The sequence below is a fragment of the Chaetodon auriga genome, chromosome 5 (genome assembly GCF_051107435.1).
Source record: "Chaetodon auriga isolate fChaAug3 chromosome 5, fChaAug3.hap1, whole genome shotgun sequence".
Taxonomy (NCBI): Eukaryota; Metazoa; Chordata; class Actinopteri; order Chaetodontiformes; family Chaetodontidae; genus Chaetodon; species Chaetodon auriga.
The window spans coordinates 1,769,988-1,792,500 of NC_135078.1; the positions used below are offsets into that span (position 1 = coordinate 1,769,988).

At 40.1% G+C, this 22,513-nt stretch overlaps 1 protein-coding gene across 3 annotated transcripts in view; it reads left to right on the forward strand.

Moving 5' to 3' along the window:
• The first annotated feature begins 12,406 nt into the window (after window positions 1-12,406).
• Window positions 12,407-22,513, forward strand: part of sub1b (SUB1 regulator of transcription b) — a 10,444-nt gene continuing 337 nt past the window's right edge. Inside the window, exons 1-5 of one of the 3 annotated variants that reach the window (XM_076730823.1) lie at window positions 12,407-12,484; window positions 14,454-14,523; window positions 15,038-15,157; window positions 19,005-19,113; window positions 21,668-22,513. The exon at window positions 21,668-22,513 is cut by the window's right edge and continues 337 nt beyond it. In XM_076730823.1, the coding sequence (XP_076586938.1) occupies window positions 14,455-14,523; window positions 15,038-15,157; window positions 19,005-19,113; window positions 21,668-21,747 (378 nt within the window). In that variant the 5' untranslated portion in view covers window positions 12,407-12,484; window position 14,454 and the 3' untranslated portion in view covers window positions 21,748-22,513. Of the gene's footprint in view, window positions 12,485-13,094; window positions 13,280-14,450; window positions 14,524-15,037; window positions 15,158-19,004; window positions 19,114-21,667 lie in introns of those variants that run through there. The other 2 variants (XM_076730824.1, XM_076730825.1) reach the window with 2 other exon arrangements.

Consider the following 22,513-nt stretch of genomic DNA (forward strand, 5'->3'; position numbering starts at 1 on the left):
ATATGCTTTTATTCTTTCTGTTCTTGTATTCTTTTATTCTGTGAAGCACTTTGGGATGCATTTTATATGGATGAAAAGTGCTATATAAATAAAGTTTATTATTATATTATTATTAAATATCAATATACAGTTGTTCCAACTGCTTTCTCGCTGATGGGGGTCGGCAAGAGGTGTGGACATCGAGTAGAGGGGCGTTCATCCAAAAAGGTTGAGAACCACTGTGCTAGAGCCACTGCAATCCACAACATTGCCAAATGGACTGTGGCAGGATGTAGCTACTGATTTACTTGCCCAGAGTACAGCTGACTTCCAAAGACAATGTAAATGACAGTCTAGCACAGGACAGGACATTTTTATCCCTTATGGACACATTTATCTTATCCTTCTTATCATGTGTTATAGTCACACTATTAGTAGTATCTCTTTATATTTCATCTATTTTATATATGTTCATTGTTTCATGTTCTATGTGCTGCTGCTGCCCTAGCCAGCCCGCTCCTGTAAAAAAAAAGGTTTTTGATCTCAGTGAGACACTTTCCCTGGTTTGTATAGTACACATCTTTGTAGACTCTCAGTGAGGGGCTGCGACCTGGGCGTCCAACACCCAGTTAAGAGACAAATCTTTTCCTCAAAGTGAGCATTGGGAAAAAACAAAAAGAGAGTTTGCGCTAAGAACATTTCAAATGTTTCAGTGAAAATAACTTTTGATGTTGATGCTAGATGTTCATTGTATCTTTTCAGAGGGAAATTTAATTTTATTAAATGAGCAGGAATGTTTAATTGTGTGCCCTGTGTTTAATAATGCTAGGACAGGATGAATGTGAAAATACAGAGAAATCCCATGATGGCTATGAGGTAAAGATGTTTCACATATCTGCAACATTTAAACTCTTATGCTCTCTATTATATAGGGCTGTGAAATTTAAGCAACAAGTGGTCGATGTCATGTACCAATATGACAGGCGCATGGAAGGAAAGTATTAAGAGGTATGAAAGAATTAAAGCTAAACTGATAAACATGATAGCCATGGTGACTAGGACTCTGTACTTCAGACAGGCATAACCAAGTTATCCAGATTAGAATGTTGACATTTCTAAGAGTCTGGATTTTTTGGGTCTTTGAAGCTGTTTTAAATTTTATCAGGCACCGCTGTCAACAAGTTCTGAAGTTCCAAACCTGAAAAATGCAGGTTTATTGATCATGACAAAGATGTTTTTAGCGTGAACCGCATAGGATATATGAACTCATTTATCAATACAAATGACTCACTTTCTTTGTAATAAAGGAGTGTTGACATTTTATAATTGTGATTTTAGATGAGAATATGCCCTGATCAATGAATCACATGATCTGCTGGTGTATCATAATTTCATTATCATGATGACGAGTGAGGTATATTGATACAGGACGAAATATTAGGGATCTAACGATATATCAAGTCTTACAAAATCGTGACAGAAATATGGCTCGATGCCGATGAGGGACTGTGACACCATCTACTGTGACGCTACATGTTTATTTAGTACCTCTCCTTGTCAAAAACTGTATTGTTTTGTTTGAACAGCAGAGGGCGCAACCATGGTAGTCAAGACAATAGACTCCTGTCATCCTTTGCGTGCAAGCCAAGCCCTGCTAAAAATAAACCCAACGAGAAAATTACAGATAAACGTGCAGATAATGACAAAAAGACTGAGGATGCTCTATTGACATCTAGGGATTGAGGATGCTCCATTGACATCTAGAGCTGATGTGTGGTAACATTTCATTTTTTTCTATTTCAAGAACTGACAATGGCAAAAAAGAAAGTGACAAATGCAGAACAACTTGCAAATACTGCCATGGTGTGATGGTCAACTACCCTAGGAGAAACACATTAAACACAAGAAGCCATTTGGCACATCACCACCCAGAAAGCTCAAATCACAACACCAGCAAGGCCTCAGCTGGGCCAAAGGAGTCTGAAAGAGGTATTTGTAGTCCTGCTTCCGCATAACAGTATAGCCAAAGACTTAAGGCCATTTTCTTTGGTCGACAATGATGGATTTCAGAGGTTTCACACTGGAGCCAAAGTATATAATTCCACCAAGGCAATGCTTTAGTCGCAGAGTGATAGCAGCTCTGTAAAAACTAAAGTGACGCAGAACCTGAAGCAGACTGCATCTCAATAACCAAAGATGGGTGGACTTCACTCAGACTTGACTTTATTGATCCCAGTTTGGAAAATTCTTTTGTTGCATCAGCAGATTAAACAATACATATAAACATAAATAAACCAAAGAGAAAAGAGTGTTCTTAAAAAATACAATTAGTATAAAAACATAGGATAGGAGCAATTCATAAATCAGAATTAGAATAAGAATCAGAAAAAGCTTTATTGCCAAGTACAATTTTACACATACGAGGAATTTGTTGTGGTAAAGTTGGTGTATGACACATCTACTAAAAATAAGAGTACAAAATATAACAATATAAATATATATACACAAGTCTGATTTTTGTTTGTTTGTTTTTTCCGGAAACACAGTCTGTTTTTTCAGAAAGAAATCCAAGCTGAGTGCTAATGTAACGCATAGAGTTGTATTTATGTCAATGTGACAAGATGAGGCAGAGGTGGAGTGTGAAGAGTGTCAGGGGGGTTCCGGGCCTTGTTGATAAGGCTGACAGCAGATGGGAAAAAACTGTTCTTGTGGTGTGAGGTTTTGGTCCTGATGGACCGCAGCCTCCTGCCAGAGGGGAGTGACTCAAAGAGTTTGTGTCCGGGGTGAGAGGGATCAGCCACAATCTTTTCTGCACACCTCAGGGTCCTGGAGGCATACAGGTCCTGGAGAGACGGGAGATTGCAGCCAATCACCTTATCTGCAGACCGAATGACAGTCCCTCTCTCACGGATGGAAAGAGTTGTCACTGGGGGGGTGGGCATTGGTGGAGGTGACTGGAGCTGGAGCTGTTTGGAGGTGTCGTGGGGGATAGTTGCTAGACTGTCCCTTTGTCTTTCAAAGCGGCAGTAGAACTCGTTCAGGTCGTTGGCTAGGCGTCGATCGTTGATGGAGTGGGGGGCTTTAGGTTTGTAGTTGGTGATTTGCCTGAGCCCTTTCCAGACAGACGCAGAGTCGTTAGCTGAGAACTGTGTTGGAGCTTCTCAGAGTACAGTCATTTAGCCTCTTTCACTGCCTTGCTAAACTTGTGCTTCGACTCTTTGTATCTGTCTTTGTCCCCACTCCTGAAGGCCTCTTCCTTTGCCAACCATAGCTGTCTGAGTTGGGCTGTGAACCAGGGTTTGTCGTTGTTGTAACTCACCCTGGTGTGTAATGGAACACAGCAGTCCTCACAGAAGCTGATGTAGGACGTCACAGCCTCCGTGTACTCATCCAGACTGTTGGTAACAGTCCTGAACACATCCCAGTCAGTAAAGTCCAAACACGCCTGGAGATCCTCCACAGCCTCGCTGGTCCACTTCCTTGATGTCCTCACAAAATATAACTAAGTATATAAACATAGAACAGCAGTAGTTCTGAAAATATAACTAAGTATGTAAAATATATACAACATAACTAAGTATATAAACAAAGATTAACAGCAGTTCTTAAGAGAAAGAGAGAGAGCCAGAGCTATAAACTATATACCAGAAAAAATATGTGCAAGTTGCAAGTGATAAAGAAATGTATACAATTAACAGTATTGTGCAATATTGCAGTAGTGCAAGTTACTGTTGTACAGTGTGATGGCTCGTGGCAGGAATGATTTCCTGAGGTGGTCCTTGTGACAGCGGATCTGCAGCATTCTATTGGAGAAGGAGCTCCACTGTCTGTCCACGAGGTGGTGAAGAGGATGTTCATGCTTAAGGTCAACCGCTGCTCTGTATTCCTCCTCTCGTCTATCCTTTATACACCCCATCATCGCTGAGTCATCCAAAAACATCTGTAGGTGACACAATGAAGAGTTTTACTGGAAGTCTGAGGTGTGCAAGGTGAAAAGAAGGATCACGGACAGCTGGTTGGCCCAAGTCCTCAGGACTCTGGAACTAATGCCATCAGGGCCAGCAGCCTTGCCCTGGTGCAGCATCTCCAGCTGTCTTCTTACCTGGCAGGCAGGGGATGGTGCTAGAGGAGGGGTTGCTGTGGGGAATGGTAGGGGATGTGGGAGTTGAGTCCAAGGTAGGGATCACCAGGGGAGGTTGAGGGTTGGAGTGAAAACACTTGGGCAGAGGGGGTTATGGAGGCCCCTGACCTGAAAGCTTTTTTCTTCCTATTAAGCAGACTTATCAGGTCACTGGTGATCCAGGGCTTGTTGTTGGGAAAGCAGTGTACAGTCCGGGTTGGCAGTGTGGTCTGTTCAGAGAATTTGATGTACTCTCTGATACACTCTGTCAGGCTGTTGATGTCCTCCCCATGTGGCTCACACAACACATCCCAGTCTGTTGTCTCAAAGCAGTCCTGCAGTGACTCATTAGCCTCATTAGTCCACCTCCTCACTGTCCTCGTGGATACAGGCTGTCTCTGGACAAGAGGGACACACCAGGCTGTGATCAGCTCTGCCTAGAGGGGGAAGGGCAGTGGCACTGTATGCATCCTTTGCGTTAGCATACAGAAGGTCCAGTGTGGTGTTGTCTCTGGTGGGGCAGTTAATAAACTGGTGGAATGTTGGCAGAGTTTTGTCCAAGCAGGTGTGATTAAAGTCCTCAGTAATGACTACAAACATGTTTGGTTGCTGCGTTTGTAGCTCAGCTCCGGTGGAGTGGATGATGTCACATGCTGCTTCCCCATCAGTCTTTGGAGCAATGTAAACAGTGATCACGGTGCCGGACGTGAACTCCCGAGGCAAATAATAAGGCCGCTTCTCCACAGGCAGCAACTCAATGTCCGAGCTATAGAAATGTTCCTTAACGGTAACATGCCTGGGATTACACGACTTCTCATTCACAAACAGTGCACAATGCAATCAGCTGCTTGCGTGTGTAGACAATGGGCCCACTCGTCTCTGTATGGCCCTCCATTACGAATGCAAAAAGTCACAGAAGGGCCACCAGAAAAGTTGTAAAACTGCATGCAAACATCACAACACAGTTACCAGCAAAGATAGAATTGAAAAAGAATGAAATAACATGCTAAATTAATGAACAAAATGATGGAGCTACTGCAGCAGTGGCCACCTAACACAGTGGCATCTTGCTACGAGTTATTCACAGCTATATTACAGTCACAGCTCATGTTATGACCAGGGAATGGGACATTAAAAGTTTGTTCCAACAGACACGGCCTCTTTTCCAATCACTCACTGGACTCAACATAGCTGAGGTTTTGAAATCTACTGTTTTTGGAGTGGGAGCTTAACATAAAGAATAACAACAATCATCACAGCGTAACAATCGTTACAGACAATGCATGAAATATGAATGTAGCAGTGAGAGAGGCGGAACTATCCCCCACATAAAGTGTTTTGCACACACCTTCACAAGTGGGGTTTGAACATAGGCCGCGCCAGCCATCTGGTTGGTTAAATGAGGCATGCAGCAGCGTTTTTTCACTGCAGCTCAACTACCACAGCTGAGCTGACCACCAAACAGAGACTGTTAAATCTGCCAGTACATAAACTAATCCTGGATGTGGTCACCTGATGGAATTGCTCTTTTAATTATTTTATAAACTGACTACTACTGACTGCTGCATTGGTGTTGGTTTGATTGGACCTGGATTGTGGATTATAACTATGCCTCCTGCCATCACCCTGTCTGACATCCACTGCAACTGTTACTACCATTAGTCATACTTACATTATTATTACATCCGTAATGCTGTATTATGTATGTTATCAATACACACATATATCATACATAAATAATCATATATGTATGCTACATATACTACATGCCAGGCATCCTCTGCACACCATCATCAGTAAACAGATGAGCCTGTTAAGTGGAAGATTGCTCCTTCCCAAGCGCAGGGCAAACAGACTGAAACACTCTTTTGTCCCTCATGCCATCAGACTGTAGAACTCCTCACTCAGGGTGAGGAGGTAACATGGGACAGAGGGTGGGATGGGAAGGAACATTGGGACTCAGGACTCATATTTTTCTCTATTCTATTGTATTTTATTACCTTTTTACCTGTATTGCTTTGAGCTGCCGGAACTCTAATTTCCCTGAGGGGTCCTCCCAAAGGGATCAATAAAGTGCAATCTAATCTAATCTAATCTAATCATATAATGTAGTTAAGAATCTATTATTAGAGCTGTCACTGTTACTGTGGTTGCATTCTGTCGCTCTCTCTCTCTAACCCATCTGGTCGGCAGATGGCTGCCCATACAGAGCCTGGTTCTGCTGGAGGTTTCTGCCTGTTAAAAGGAAGTTTTTCCTCACCACTTTCACCAAGTGCTTACTCATGAGGGAATTGTTGAGTCTCTGTAAAGAGTTTGGTCTGTACCAGCTCTATATGGAAAAAGTCCTGACACAACTTCTGTTGTGATTTGGTGCTGTATAAATGGAATTTAACTGAACTCAATTGAACTGAACTGAATTTAAATTGTATGTGGTTCAATCACTCATTGCCAAAGACAATTAATGACAACTTTTGCTAATGCTTAGGTCCCGGCGGGCTACTTTTATTTTAAAAAGGAAAGCAGAAGCATCGCAATAGATATTGTATCATGGCCTTAATATCAAGGTATTATTGTACCATGAGTTTTTTACATCATTGCATCCCCTTGAAATATACAACAAAATAATGATTTGTACACTAAATGAACCAATCCAAATATAGTTTGACATGCTGTGAGCACAAAGACACTAAAATGAGACTTGAAATATTCTATTGCCTCAGTGCATGCGGCTCATACAATATTTTGGGCTACTTTGGCTTAGCAGTGTAAAGTTGATGCTTGTGGCTTTCACTCTGTATGTAAAACCTAATTTTAGAGCATACAGCATAACTTTCTGAAATGCTTCCTCTGATCAGGACAACGAACAAGTGACTTCTGGCAAGATGGCGTGTTGAACGGCAACTCGACTCGGAGGCTGCAACAATTTAGTCCCAAAGTTTTTCTTAAAGTACACTCAGAAACTTGAAATGAATCTGAATAACATACTGAAACCTGCTAAATTGATAATACCTGGTGGAAACGCTGTGAAGACCCAAATGCCGAGCGATTTGGAGGTAATGTCGACTAATGCGGAGCAGGCCTGCGACCATGACTATGCTATGGAGGCTAGCTTGGTTAAGCAAGCCAAACGAAAAGACGCTGGCTCCGCCCCACTGACCCCGAGCAAGCCTCCATCCGGCAAGAAAAGCAAAAGCGAGATGGAGGTCTCCAACCTCACCATACTAGAAGCCATTCAAGGTATGGAAACAAACTTTGACGAGCTAAAAGAACAGGCTAAACAAACTAGCTGCATGTTAGCTGCACTGACAAATGCGGTGCAGTTTAATGCTGAAGAAGTTAAGGAATGCAAGGAAAAAGTAACTGAACTGGAAAAACAACACCAACTCCTCAAAAGTGAAAATGATGAACTAAAAGAGAGAATTAAAGAGCAGGAAAGATACAAGATGCGGTGGTGCCTGAAGCTGAAAGGTTTGGAGGAAAAATGTGACGAGAACATCCGAGCAGACACCATACAGCTTCTCAGGAAAATCGCTCCGAACTTAGAAGTGCGCCAGCTAGAAGAAGCCGTCGACGTCGTACACAGGGTCGGAAAGAAGGAGAATAACCGCAGCAGACCACTGGTTGTGCTGTTCGTACGGAGGCTAGTTAAAGAAGAGATCTGGCGCAGAAGCAAGGATTCCCCGGTGTGCAAGGAGAGAGGCGTCCGCTTCGTGGAGATGATGCCACTGGAAGACAGAGAGGCGAGGAAAAAGTTGTGGCCGCAGATTGAACAGGCTCGATGGGAAGGAAAACGAGCCTACTACCATGGGCCACATGGATACATAGAGGGTCGAAAAATTGGCTGACAAAATGCAGACTTTGTTACAAGAATATACAATATGAGTAAAAGATGGTAATATGGGACACAGTTGCTTGTTAAAAAGAGTAAGTTAAGCTCTATACTTGTAAACACTGTGAGTGTTATTGTTAAATTTGTTCATTTTATTTTGTCTGAATGTTGAAGTGCACTATTTCATTTGCTTCGTTAAATGTGAGGCGTCTGAAAGACTTGGTGAAAAAAAAATCTTTATTTTTGTATAAAGGGCAGAAAGCACATAGTCTACTATTACAGGAAACTCATTCTTCCAATGCAGATGTGAACTTTTGGACTAATATGTAGGATGATCGAATATTGTTCAGCATGGAAGCAACAGGTCTGCTGGTGTTGCTATTTGTTTTCATAGATTTCCAGGGGATGTAATCACACACAGAGCGGATAGAGAAGGTCACTAAGGATTGAAAGTCATTTTTTGATTTTAATTAATATATATGGTCACAAGTCTGTCGCTCAAAACAGGCAAATGCTTGAAGATATTATTTCAGAGATAAATGAGCTAAAAGCACTCCATCCCACTGACGTTATTTTAATAGGAGGCGATTGGAGTATTGTGCCAGATGAATGGGAAGATAGATGGCCCTCCAAGTTTAACAATCACCATTTTAATCCCCTTATTGAAAATTTTATTAGAGATAACAGCTTGGTTGATATTTGGAGAACTCAAAACCCAAGGAAAAAACAATACTAATGGTACTGCTAAATCTAGAATTGATTACTTGCTTGTTACGGATATGCTGGAGGAATTTATCTCTGAAGCTTTAATCTACAAAGCTCCTTTAACTGATCACTGAAATAACATTGAATTCGAGTTATAGGAAAAAGATGTTATGGTTTGTGGTCATCACGCAAGAAAAAAGAATAAGGTGTGAACCCAAAAGTGCAGACTAGACAAAAGAAGCTGAGCAAACACAGTTCAAAGTGATTTATTTAACAAAAGAAGGCAACCAAAAATCCACCAGTTCAAAAACCAAAACCAAAAGCGATACTAGAAAAAAACACCAACTAATAACCAACAGGGAAAAATAGACCAGACCAGGAAAACTCACAGCAGTCACAGGGAACAAGGAAAACCACACATCAGAGGATGATCCCACAAAGACAAAAGAAACACAGAGACTTAAATAGAGGAGGGAACTAAACAGACACAGGTGGGCACAATCAACCTAACAAAGGTGGCAAACATACAGGAAGTAAAGAAACTAAGACACACAAGGGAAGGCTACCAAAATAAAACAGGAACAAGGCTACCGAAATAAAACAGGATCCTAACAAAAGAAAAACAAAGGTTACTGGAAATTTAACTCTAACCTATTAAAAGATAAAGACTATTGTTCCAAAATACAAAAAAACAAAAAAACAAACAAACAAACAAAAAAAGATAACTGAAATTGAAAATGATAACAGCATAAATAGTTTTTGTAATAAATGGGAATTTGTTAAATTCAAAATTAGAGAATTCTCTATTAAAACCAGTAAAGAATTAAAAAAAAAAAAAATAGAGAAGAAGAAAGCAATTTGTTTTGTGAAATCAATCAATGTTGTGGCAACCCAGATTTGCCTAGCGAAGACGAGGAAAAATTATTGCTTCTACAATCCAAAATTGATAATATTTATATGAAGAGAGCCCAGGGTGCTTTTGTCAGGTCAAGGGTAAAATGGATCGAGGAGGGAGAAAAAAACACATCATACTTCAGCAGACTGGAGAAAAAAAGACAGGAAATAAGGCTATAACTAGTTTGTTGATTATAATGGAAGAGAATGCAAGGATAGCAAAATTATTGAGACAGAAATTTTTATGTTCTATATCAAATTATATTCGTCTGTGTTCTCTCCCATTGATTCAACCAACTTCTTTGACCAAATTGCAAATTTTAAACCCAACATCAATAATGCATTCAAAATAATTTGTGATTCAGATTTAAAAATAGAAGAATTAGATGCGGTCAGTTTGAATCTGATGGGTTCACTGCAAATTTCTACCATTTCTTTTGGAAAGATATTAGAAATCTGTTGTTCAAAGCTATACAAGAATGCATTGTGAAACAAGAGCTAATGCCCAGTATGAAACAAGGTCTGATAACATTAATTCCCAAACACAGCAAAGATAAAAGAGTACTAGACAACTTAAGACCTATTACACTCCTCAACACTGATTATAAATTGCTGTCAGGATGTATAGCTGCTAGACTTAAAAAAGGTTTGTCACAACTCATTGATGAAACGCAATCTGGCTTCCTAAATGGAAGATTGATTCACAACAACATTTGACTGGTTTTGGATCTGATCGATTACAGTCATTTATTATCAGAGGAGGGGTTCATTCTCTTTCTAGACTTCTATAAGGCTTTCGATTCAGTGGAGCACCCCTTCATATTAAGTACTTTAAATTATTTTGGTTTTGGTCAGAAATTCAGAAACCTGATTGGTATGTTATATAGAGATATTAACAGTTGTGTGGCTTTGGAACAAGGTACCTGCCCAAAATTTCAGGTAAATAGGGGTATTAGACGGGGTTGCAACAGCTCTCCCTTATTATTTATTCTAGTAGCCGAGCTATTATCAATTATGATTTAAAAAAAATGGTATTGAAGGAATAAATATTTTAGAAAGAAATATAATAATAAGTCAATTTGTGGATGATACAACTTTATATTTAAAAAATGAAATGCAAATTCCTCAAGTATTAAACTCCATCAACATATTTTCCAAAGCGTCAGGCTTGAAACTAAATATAGATAAATGTGAAATATTTGCACTTCATGATCAGCCGGCACTGTCAATATGTAACATTTCAGCCAAAAGTCAAGTGAAATACTTGGGTATAGTTATTACTAAGAATAATGAAATAAGGGAGAGGGAAAATGTTTGTAAAAATGTGGATAAATGTGAAACTATTCTGAACTCTTGGTTACAGAGAGACATTACTGTATTTGGGAGGGTTCTGCTTTCTAAAATGGAGAGTTTGTCAAGAGCTATTTATCCTGCCTTTCCACACGAAATTTCAGACAAAATGACTAAACTTATTAATAATTTAAACTTCAAATTTATTTGGAAGAACAAATGCCAGTACATCAGAAGAACTGATGTGGTCAAGAGTATCGAAGAGGGCAGCTTAAATGCTATTGACTTCTCAGTTATGAATGGTGCTCTAAAACTAAAATGGCTCAGTTCTTTTATTCTGCACAAAGACTCCTTTTGGTTTACCATTCCAAAGCAATTTTTTAAAAAATGGGAGGTATTGATTTTCTTTTGCGCTGTGATTATGATGTATGTAAATTGCCTGTGAAGCTTTCGAATTATCACCAGCAAGTTCTCCTTTACTGGAATCTGATATATAACTACAATTTTACTCCTCACAATTCTCCTTTGTGGAATAATAGAAATGTTTTGACCAATCGTAAGTCATTATTTTTGAAGACTTGGTTTGACAAAGGTATTTGGGCAGTATCACATCTTATGGATAATCAGGGCAATCTACTAACCCACGAGAACCTTTGTGTTAAATATAACCTGCAATGCTGTATCAAAGAATATGAGAAAGTAATGAAAGCCATTCCAACTTCATTCAAAATGATGACTGAACAACTGGTGGTACATTCAAATGTTTCAGAAATTAGATCACTCTGTGTGGAAGGAATCAGCTTAGGAAGCAAACTTTTCTCTAACAAGTTCATTAGAAATGTTTTAACTTCACATTACTACCTTTGTCAATTAAAAAGAAAATATGTTTTAAGTGATTATTCTGTTGTGGAGGCAAAGAAGATAAGGAAGTGATATATGTCTTATCCAATCCCTCATGAAGCAAAAGAGGTTGTATTTAAAATTATAAATGATATCTATCCTTCTAACCATTTCTTGCACAAAAGATTTAATTGGGAAAATAATACATGTGGATTTTGTGAAAGAGACATTGAAATTTTCTTTGAGTGTGAACATGTTTTAGAATTTTGGTTAGCTTTTCGAAGCTGGATGTTAACCAAACAAATCACTTTACAACACCTGAAATGGATGTCTATTTAAGTCGGAGCACAGCTAAAGGAGAAAACTCACTGGTTACTTTCTTTTTTTTTCCTTTTTTTTTCTAATTTTCCTTATCTTGCTGTTTCAACATCTTTTATAGATAATTGTAAAATATGCCTGAAATGTTTGTAGTGATGACTTTCATTCAATAAAATTTATTAAAAAAAAAAAAAAAAAAAAAAAAAAAAAAAAAAGAAAGAAAAGAAAAGAAAAGAAAAGAAAAGAAAGGACAACGAACAAGTTCGCCAGAAAAAATATGCCGCAGGACAAACTGTTCATAAGGAAACATTTGTCTGATAAAACAGTAGCTATCATAAATACATTACAGAATATAGATGTTAACAGCAATTCGCTTAAGAAACCATTAAAACGTCTGATTTAACGGCTGTGTGCATTTCTAGGAAGGCAGGCAGAGCGCACACCGGAAAGTCCGTCAGCTTTCCGCTTCCTGTCAAGACATCCGATTCCGCACCACTACATCATATCAAGTAAGCGTTTACAGCTTCAGAAGAACATGACAAATCGTGTTTTTTACGAAAACATTTGGTTTAATAGAAGAACGGGTCGGGGTTTTATTGCACAGCTATTATGTTACAATATACTGGCTAAGGAGAGTTTATATCACCTTGCTACTTAACGACCAAGCATACATGTGCAACGGTGCTTAAGCTCTGCTAGCGTTTATTACCGTGGCTAAACAATCCAGATAGCATTTAACTAAGCTAGCTAGCTATCTAACGTCCATGTCTGAATACAAGCACAGTCTTATCATTACAGTGGAACACATAGATTAAACACGTGCCTTCACTTTCCTTCATCATCTAGTATGACTGAGTCTTGACTGAAGTACTATAGGCAACACGAGTTGGATTTCAAGTGGCAACTGTTTAAAATCATATGTAGAATATCCGTGATATGCAATTCGTATCGGTGAAACGCCTCAATAGATGGCCTACAACAAAACGAATGGGTCATGGTAGCAAAAACTGAAGTGTTTTCTGTATGTATCTGCGTAGACTGAAAGACCCCGCTCATACGGAACTGTCGCACGGCATTCTGGCACGACACAATCGACTCACAGTCGAAACCATCTGTCTCGAGGAAAGATCCCAAGCGATATTTGCAAAGCTCTCGCGGTCGTTGAGCAACACTTACCGCTTGCTGTGAAGGTAGCTGCTAACGTTATTTCCACAATCGTCAAAGACTCCTCATGTGGATGAAAAGCTATTCCGCCCATATATTAGAAGATCTTTACTCAGATTGCAACTCTGTTTCGTGTTCAGGTAACTGGTTAGCAGCCCTCTTTGTTTGGATTAGGGAGTGCGATTTTTCAGGAAGGCTCGGTATGTCTTTAAGAAACGGATGTTTACCAGTGTGACACAAGAGGTTATTACCGTTACAATCAATTCTGAACTGTCTCAAAGGCCACTTGTACATTTATTCTTTGTGGGAGGTGTGATGATTAAAATATTTTACTCGAATCAGTGAGCACATTGTGCTTGTGTTTCTCCTTCTAATCCAGTAATGAACCTGCTTTGTTCAGAGCATGGTCCAGAGAGACACTTTGTTTCATCAGTTTGGCTCACAGTTTGAGTTCTTTTGAAAAGAAACTAATACATGCCAGCATTCTGTTACATTTAGGAATGACTATCATAAGGTAAAAAATGAAAACTCTGCCTAAACAAGAACTCATAAGATCATTACATTGTTTTTAATTCTATCTCTTAATATTTAATATTAATCTTCTGTCTGATTTGAATGATAGTAAATTTTGAGTGTTGTTTCTGCAGCAGTAGTCCCTTATTGTAACAACATGATAGGGAGACTGTCTTTCTGAATTAGTAAACAGATGTTTTCATAAATATAATGAAAATAATCAAAATAAGGTACATAATGGAATAATTTACACTAGTTTCTGACATTCCAATGTTTTTCCCACAAAATATCGTTGTCTGTTACGGAAAAAGCCCCTGTAATTTGCCAGTGGCTGGCCTCTACAGATTCACACATTGTATTGCCAGAACGAATGCCAAATATTATTATATTACCTCTCTGATATTCTGTCAAAATGACTTTTTTTCATGTTTATCTTGATTCAGTACTCACGTGCTCATATGAATAATGACTGTAACCATTCTTCTTTTCCATACTGGCTGTTAAGTGATCCATTCATAGTGCAAATAGATAAATTATCCTTTAATGATTACATTTTTAATGTGCATGCCACCATTTATAATGTATTCTGTTTCAGTTACATAGACTGAAGCATCTACGCATTACCTTTCAGGATCCAATTTGAAAAAGGGGGGTTTTTTTGCAGTTCACTGTCAGTCTCTGCAGAGAGTATAGAATAAATCTGTCTATACATATGTCTCTGTAAATAGTCTTGAATGAATGTGTGAGGATTTTGGTTTTGCACTGGAATAAAGGTCTGATATTTGATCCCTGTCCCAGCAGAATGCCAAAATCAAAGGAGGTTCTGTCTTCCACATCTGGAAGTGACTCTGACAGTGATGTAGAAAGCAAGGTTTGTGCTTTAATATAAATTCTGATTTGTTTATGTTATCCGTGTACTTTGAGTATATCTATATGCAATAAAAAATGAATTACTGAAAGCAGACCTTATTTTGAGATAGACCATGTTAGGCGACTGACAGTTTACACCTTTCAAAGTCAGATGGCATGGAACTCTTCCTAACTCAATCACCACTACAAAAGATGGTACACTGTTCTGAAAAGTATTTGGCTCTTTGGATTGTTTTTTATTTTGTTAACTCATAGGTACAACACTGTAAGATTGTGGTCATCTGTCTATAAGGGTATGGCTTTGAATTTATTGACTTTGCATTGTTCCTGTGTATCACTACTGATACTTATCTGGACCATAACCCTTATCAATTCTCCATAATTTTGTAAATATAATTATACTGGGACATACTGCTCTCTTTCACTGTGTTCTTTCCTGTATTCATATCATTTTCTCCCAATCTCCTGGTATTAGCTGTGCTATATTATTTTCTATTCTATTCTTTTTTTTTAAGGCAAAAAGAAAGAAGTCAACTCCACCAGAGAAACCAGCTAAGAAACCAAAGAGCGGAGAGAGTTCCAAGCCAGGTGGCTCATCCAAGGGCACCAGTAATGGTGATGACAACATGTTCCAGGTAGGTATCACAGATATAATGTAGTTTCAGCTTTTTAACTGCACTGAGTTTCAAGCCATTGCATTTAGTGTATTCTTTAAACATTTTTTATTCAACATATCAATTCTAAAAGTAAGTGGTAGATATGAGTATGTAAAACTCAAATTCACAAGGTTTAATTAAATCAGAATTCCTGTTTCGATCCCTGAGGGGAAGTTATTTTGTGCAGGTACTCCTTACAAGAATAAAGTTAGAAAGGAAGAAAAGAGAAAGAAAAAATATATATATAAAGCAAATATAAAAACAAGATATTTATACTGAAATATATATATATATATATATATAACAAAATATACAACAAATACCAGACAAAATCTAAAACAAAATATATATACTGAGAAAAATAAACAGAGTATATACAGAGGATGTGCAAAATTGAATTTGGTCGTATAAGTCCAAGGGCCATTCAGGGGGAGGAGTTGTACAGGTTGATGGCCACAGGCAGGAAAGATTTCCTGTGGTGTTCAGTCTTGAGTTTTGGTGGGATGAGTCTCTCACTGAACGTACTCCTTTGCCTGGCCAGCACATCATGAAGTGGGTGTGAGACGTTGTCCAAGATAGTCCGTACCTTCAGCATCCTCCTCTCTGACACCACCGTCACACTCCATTCCCACAACGTCACTGGCCTTACGGATCAGTTTGTTGAGTCTGTTGGCGTCCACCATCCTCAGCCTGCTGCCCCAGCACCCAACAGCGTAGAGAATAGCACTTGCCACCACAGACTCATAGAAAATCCTGAGCATAGTCCAGCAGATGTTGAAGGACCTCAGTCGTCTCAGAAAATAGAGATGACTCTGGCCCTTCCTGTAGAGAGCATCAGTGTTCTTTGCCCAGTCCAGTTTATTGTCAGTATGTACCCCCAGGTACTTGTAATCCTCTACAATGTCCACTCCGACCCCCTGGATGGAAACAGGGGTCACTGGTGCCTTGGTTCTCCTCAGGTCCACTACCAGTTCCTTAGTCTTTGCCACAATTAGTTGCAGATGGTTCTGCTCACACCATGTGACAAAGTTGTTGACAGCAGCCCTGTACTTATCCTCATCACCCTTGCTGATACATCCAACTATCGCAGAGTCATCAGAAAACTTCTGAAGGTGGCAGGTTTCTGTGCAATAGTTGAAGTCTGTGGTGTAGAGGGTGAAGAGGAAGGGAGAGAGAACAGTCCCCTGTGGAGCCCCAGTGTTGCAGACACTCTGTCTGACACACAGTGTTGCAGGCACACATATTGTGGTCTGCCAGTCAGGTAGTCCACAATCCAGGACACTAGGGGGGATTCCACCTGCATAGCTGTCAGTTTGTCACCCAGTAGAGCTGGACGAATGGTGTTAAATGCGCTGGGGAAGTCAAAGAACATGACCCTCACAGTGCTCGCCGGCTTGTCCAGGTGGACGTAGACACAGGTGAGCAGGTCGATAATAGCGTCCTCAACTTGAAGTCGGGGCTGATAGGCGAACTGAAGGGGGTCCGAGAGTGGCTTGACCATGAGCCGGAGCTGTTCCAGGATGAGTCTCTCCAGGGTCTTCATAATGTGTGAGGTCAGTGCCACAGGTCTGTAGTCCTTTGAGTCCCTGGGCCATGATGTCTTTGGCACAGGAACGAGGCACAACATCTTCCACAGCATGGGGACACTCTGGAGACTTAGGCTCATGTTGAAGACATGGTGAAGAACTCCACACAGCTGGGGGGCACAGGCTTTGAGCATCCTGGGGCTGACACCATCAGGTCCTGGAGCCTTGTTCGAGTGGAGTCTCATCAGCTGTCTTCTCACCTGGTCAGCAGTGAAGCACACTGCGGAGGTGACAGGTGGGGGAGGGATGTAGTCCTCAGTTTGGGGAGTAAGGTCCATCTGGCAGTCTGAGGAGATGTGAAGAGGGCTCACACCGGAGGATGGTGGAGTGTAAGAAGAAGGAGGAGAAGGAGACGGAGGGGGCGAGTAGGGAGTGGTTGATGATTGTCGTCCAGGACAGACAGCAGAGGAGTCAGAGGAGGGATGAGCCAGGCCTCAAGTGTCAAATCTATTCAAAAACTGATTTAATTCATTGGCCCTGTCAACGCTGCCTTCAATTCCTCTGCTGTTCATCCTGAAGCCAGTGATGGTCCTCATACCCCTCCAGACCTCTCTCAAGTTGTTCTGCTGGAGTTTCTACTCCAGCTTCCTCCTGTATTTCTCCTTAGCCTCCTTGATTTTCACCTTCAGTTCCCTCTGTATCGTTCTAACCTTCTCCCTGTTACCAGCTCTGAAAGCCTTCTTCTTCTCGTTGAGGATGACTTTGATGTCCTTTGTCACCCACGGCTTGTTAGTTGGATAACAATGGACAGTCCTGGCTAGGACAGTGGAGTCCACACAGAAAGTGATGTAGTCCGTGATGCACTCTGTGAGCCCATCAATGTCCTCCCTATGCGGCTCACAGAGTGCCTGCCAGTCTGTCACCTCAAAACAGCCCTGCAGTGTCTCGTATGTCTCCTCTGACCATCTCCACAAAATCCTCATGTATGGCACTATTTTTAGTTAGGCTATTGTAGTGTACCATTGTATTTTGGATTAACACCTTCAGTATTGTACCATAACCTTTTGAGTGGATGGATGTATTTGTTAAGTACTCATTATGTGGCAGTGGGCCTAAATGACTTCTGCCCCGTCGCACTCACCCCCATCATCACCAAGTGCTTCGAGAGCCTGGTCTTGGCCCACCTCAAATGCTGTTGTCCCCCCACATTGGAACCCCATCAGTTTGCCTACCGACCAAACAGGTCGACTGAGGATGCTATCTCCACGGCACTGAACCTCCCTCTGCAACTGGACGTTGGACTTCCTGACCGATAGACCCCAGTCTGTTAGGTTAGACAACCACACCTCCGCCACCCTGACCCTAAACACCAGTGTCCCACAGGGCTGTGTGCTGAGCCCTCTCCTCTACTCCCTCTTCACCCACGACTGTTTGCCTGTGCATGGCTCCAACTCCCTCATCAAATTCGCAGACGACACCACGTGATAGGGCTGATCAACAACAATGATGAGTTAGCCTACAGGGATGAGATTCAGCAGCTAGTGATGTGGTGCGCCGACAATAACCTGACCCTCAACACCAAGAAGACCAAGGAGCTCATCGTGGACTACAGGAAAACCAAAGGCTGCAGTCACACCCCTATTCACATTGATGGCCTTAGGTTGAAAGTGTCTCCAGCTTCAAGTTCCTGGGTGTCCACATCTCTCCTCTCCTGGACCCTCAACTCCTCCACCTTGATAAAGAAAGCTCAACAGCGCCTCTACTTCCTAAGGAGACTGAGGAAAGTTAACCTGGCTCGTCAGATCCTAGTCAACTCCTAGTCAACCCCTGCTGCACCATTGAGAGCATCCTGACCAACTGCATCTCAGTATGATACGGCAGCTGCACGGTCTCTGAGCGGACGGCCCTGCAACAGGTGGTGAAAACTGCCCAGCACATTACCGGTGCCCAGCTAACTGCCATCGAGGACCTCCAGCACAAGCGGTGTCTAAGAAGGGCACGCAGCATCAGCAGTGACAGCTCCCACCCCAGTCATGGACTTTTTGCCCCCCTACCATCTGGTAGGAGGTTCAGGAGCCTCTGTTCCCGCACCAGCAGGCACAGCAACAGTTTCATCCCCAGAGCTGTTACCCTGCTGAACTCTGTCCACCAGCATTGAATTCTGACAACGACAATAAAGTTGAATCTAATCTAATCTAAGCTAATTATATGTTATTTTAAGGGCCATAAAATGTATTTATCCTAAAAATGTTTGCTGGAGAAAAGTCAAGTCCAGCTGACAGCTTGTTTGTTTCTTACAGATTGGAAAGATGAGATATGTCAGTGTCAGGGACTTCAAAGGTAAAGTCCTGATTGACATCAGAGAGTACTGGATGAACCAAGATGGGGAGATGAAGCCAGGGAAAAAAGGTAATCACATCAAGAAACCCTGCTATTTTCCTTATTTTCTGCATTGTAGATTTGTACTGAAGACATCGAAACTCTGAAAAGTTTCGTCACATATGGAATTCTGTATTAAACAAAAAAAGTTTATACAAAGCAAACTTTTTTTTATATTTTAGATTCTCCTTTTTCTTTTTGCCTTAATGACAGCTTTGCACACTATTGGTATTCTCTCCACCAGCTTCATCAGGTATTCACTTAGAATGCTTTTGTAACAAGCTTAAAGAAGTTCCAATATATGCTGAGCACACCACACCATCTCGTCTCCTCCTCCATCCTTCATGGTGGGAAACACATATACATACCATCTGTTCACCTTCTGTGCATCTCACAAACACAGCAGTTGGAATCAAAAATCTCAAATTTGCTCTCATCAGACCAAAGTACAGATTTCCACTGGTCTAAAATCTATTCCTTGTGTTTTTAGGTTCAAGGTGAGATGCAGTGTCCTCATAGTGTTTGGTGGGTTTTGCAACTGCAGTTGAAGGTGCATTCAAAGTTCTTGAAATTTTGCAGTTGACTGACTTCCATGTCTTAAAGTAATCATGGACTGTGGTTTCTATTTACATAGTTGAGTGGTTCTTGCTATAATATAGAGGAGTCAAATAGGGCTATTTACTGTATGCCAACTCAAGCACAACACAACGGATGATCTCAAAACAACGAAATAAATTCCACTAATTTTTTATATTTTTTGGTTTTTTAATAAGCTATTAAATACTGATTTCTGATTACTTTTAGGCACAATCTCTCTGTTCTTGCATCAGATGATGCTGGATAAAATACATAACACATAATAATGTATGCATAAGCTAGCTCTGATCCAAAAGTGGAGGAAAATGGGACAAAAAAGACTTTTAAGGATGACAGCATACGATTGACTAGATGACAACTTCAAAAATCATTCCATCAAAATTTGTGTTTTTCTGACCACGGTCATTTAAAATGAAAAACTGTTCATCTTACCCTGTTCTCCCCTGCAGTGTTATTAGTAAGAATGCATTACAATATACTTGAGACAAAAGTTGCTTTTAATTGCTGATCTAGGATCAGTGTCATTACCCAAATTGTAAAAGTGGCCAATATAAGAGTACAATCAAATATTTATTAAAAACAATCTTTATCACTAACATTAGTAAGTGATTGCAAGCAATAGCCAGCTGCCTTGTTATTTTATCTGGTCTATCATTTCCATCATATCCAACATGTTCATTTCAGTTTCATTTATATAGCGCCAAATCATAACAGAAGTTGTCGTAGGACGTTTTCCATGTAGAGCAGGTCAGGACTATACTCTTTAATGTACAGGGACCCAACAAAATCCTGTGAGAAACACTTGGCAACACTGGCGAGGAAAAACTTCCTTTGTCGTTGAATGGAGGAGAGGCTAGCTAATGTAAAAAGTAGCACCCAAGTTACTGCAGCTGTTATCCATTAATGAGACGATCTATTACAGCTTTAAAATATGTTTAGCTACTCTTTTGACAGGTCTATATATCAATTTGTTCATTGAAATGTGAAGAACAACGTTGAACCATTAAATCTTTGCCACCTCAGATGGTACCGATCTGTGAAATTTCCAATTCTGGCCCACGGACAAAGATGCAAGATCACACGTAATAGTGTTAATGTAATGTAAAATTAGCTAGCTGGCTAATGTTACCTTAGCTGTCTTTTACTATGAGTTAAGTCATTGGTTGATTATCTAGCTAACATTAGACAACAATATAAGATTATCAAGTTATCAAATTGGTAACATTACTGTATCTAACACGGTTTTTAACAATGTTAACTGTCTTTGTGACAGTTCTTGTTTCATGAAGCAGCAGGCATTCTGATTGGCAGATATTTTTCAGTTTTCAGTTGACACATTTCCTGTAGATTTGCAGCTGGAATGTGCCACTTTGCTGCAGCTTTTTCCACACAGCAGGCAACAGACAATGGTCTTGGCTCATGCTGTGCTGTGACAGGTGAATTGATTGGATCCATTTATACAGACGTGCGCGCACATTCACAGCATCAGATGTTTTTGCTCCTCATTGTCTTTCTATGGAAGTTAGTTGGAAGGTAGGCACTTTCTTCATGCAAGGGCTGCACAAGTCACATAGGTTACCAATTTTGGATTCAAAACAGTGAATCTTGCAAAGAAGGTGAGAAGTTTGCATGCCTGTAATTACCTTTTGACAAGGCACATCTATTAATTGAAAAGCATTAGAGGTGACCATCTCATGAAGCTTACAGAGAATTCCAATAGTGTCCAAAGCTGTCATCAAAACAAAAGGTGCCGATTTTGAAGAATCTAAAATATAAAACATGTTTTTCTTTGTTTACACTTTAGTTTTTGCCACATAGTTATTTCATAGTTTGATATTATCAGTATTAATCTTAATTTTTAGGAAATAATAAAATTGATGGAAAACTGTTTAATGAGAAAGTATGTGCAAATGTTTAAGGGTACTTTACATGTGGTTTGTAGTTCTTGTGTAAGACAGTTTGATGCTCTGTTTTGAATGTCTTGTAGGTATCTCTCTGAATCCTGAGCAATGGAGCCAACTGAAGGACCAGATTTCAGAAATTGATGATGCCATTAAGAGAATATAAGCATTCCTTTTATGATGTTTGTTGAAATAATTGAACATGTTGGCTAATCAGTTTTGTAAAAAGACTGGGATTGTTTTCTAATGGACTTTAATTTGTAGTTATATACATCTAGTGTTGTCTGCATACTCTGGTTTTCTGTGTGAAACTTGTTTTTGAGCTGTTGTAGTAAAGGTATGGGTGGATGAGTAGGTGGTTGATCATTGCAGTATGTGGGTAGGTTGCATCAATACAGTGATGTTTGTATTGAATAAAAAAATGAGGCACTAGCTTAATATTGTTGTTCAGTCACTGTGAAAGTTCAGGTTCACATTTTGACTATCATGTAAATATAAATCAGACTTGGTTTCATCTGACCTTTGTGGTATGTAGCACACAATATCAGTGCTCTTCAGTTCTGAAAGCCAAGCTCAGTCAGTCATGTACTTACAGCTGATTAGATTCATGGGTAGAACTGTGAGTTAGGTTTTGAAAATAAATGATACTAATAAACAAATTGGCATATTCAGTTATTAAAATCATTGCATTAGATTAACATTACCTAACCAGGTTTATGGTAACTGTTAACCAGTTCTGTCAGCCATAAAAAATGTGATTTTTGAACCAGTGAATCTGAGGCACATGTGGTCTTAGTGGGTAAGGCCAGATTTCAGTGACCTTTCACGTAGTTTTCACAAAACTAAGAATTTTTCCACACTTGCCAGAAATAGATAGATCATCTGCAGATTCCTACATGCTTCACTAGTGACTCCATATACAGAATCATTAA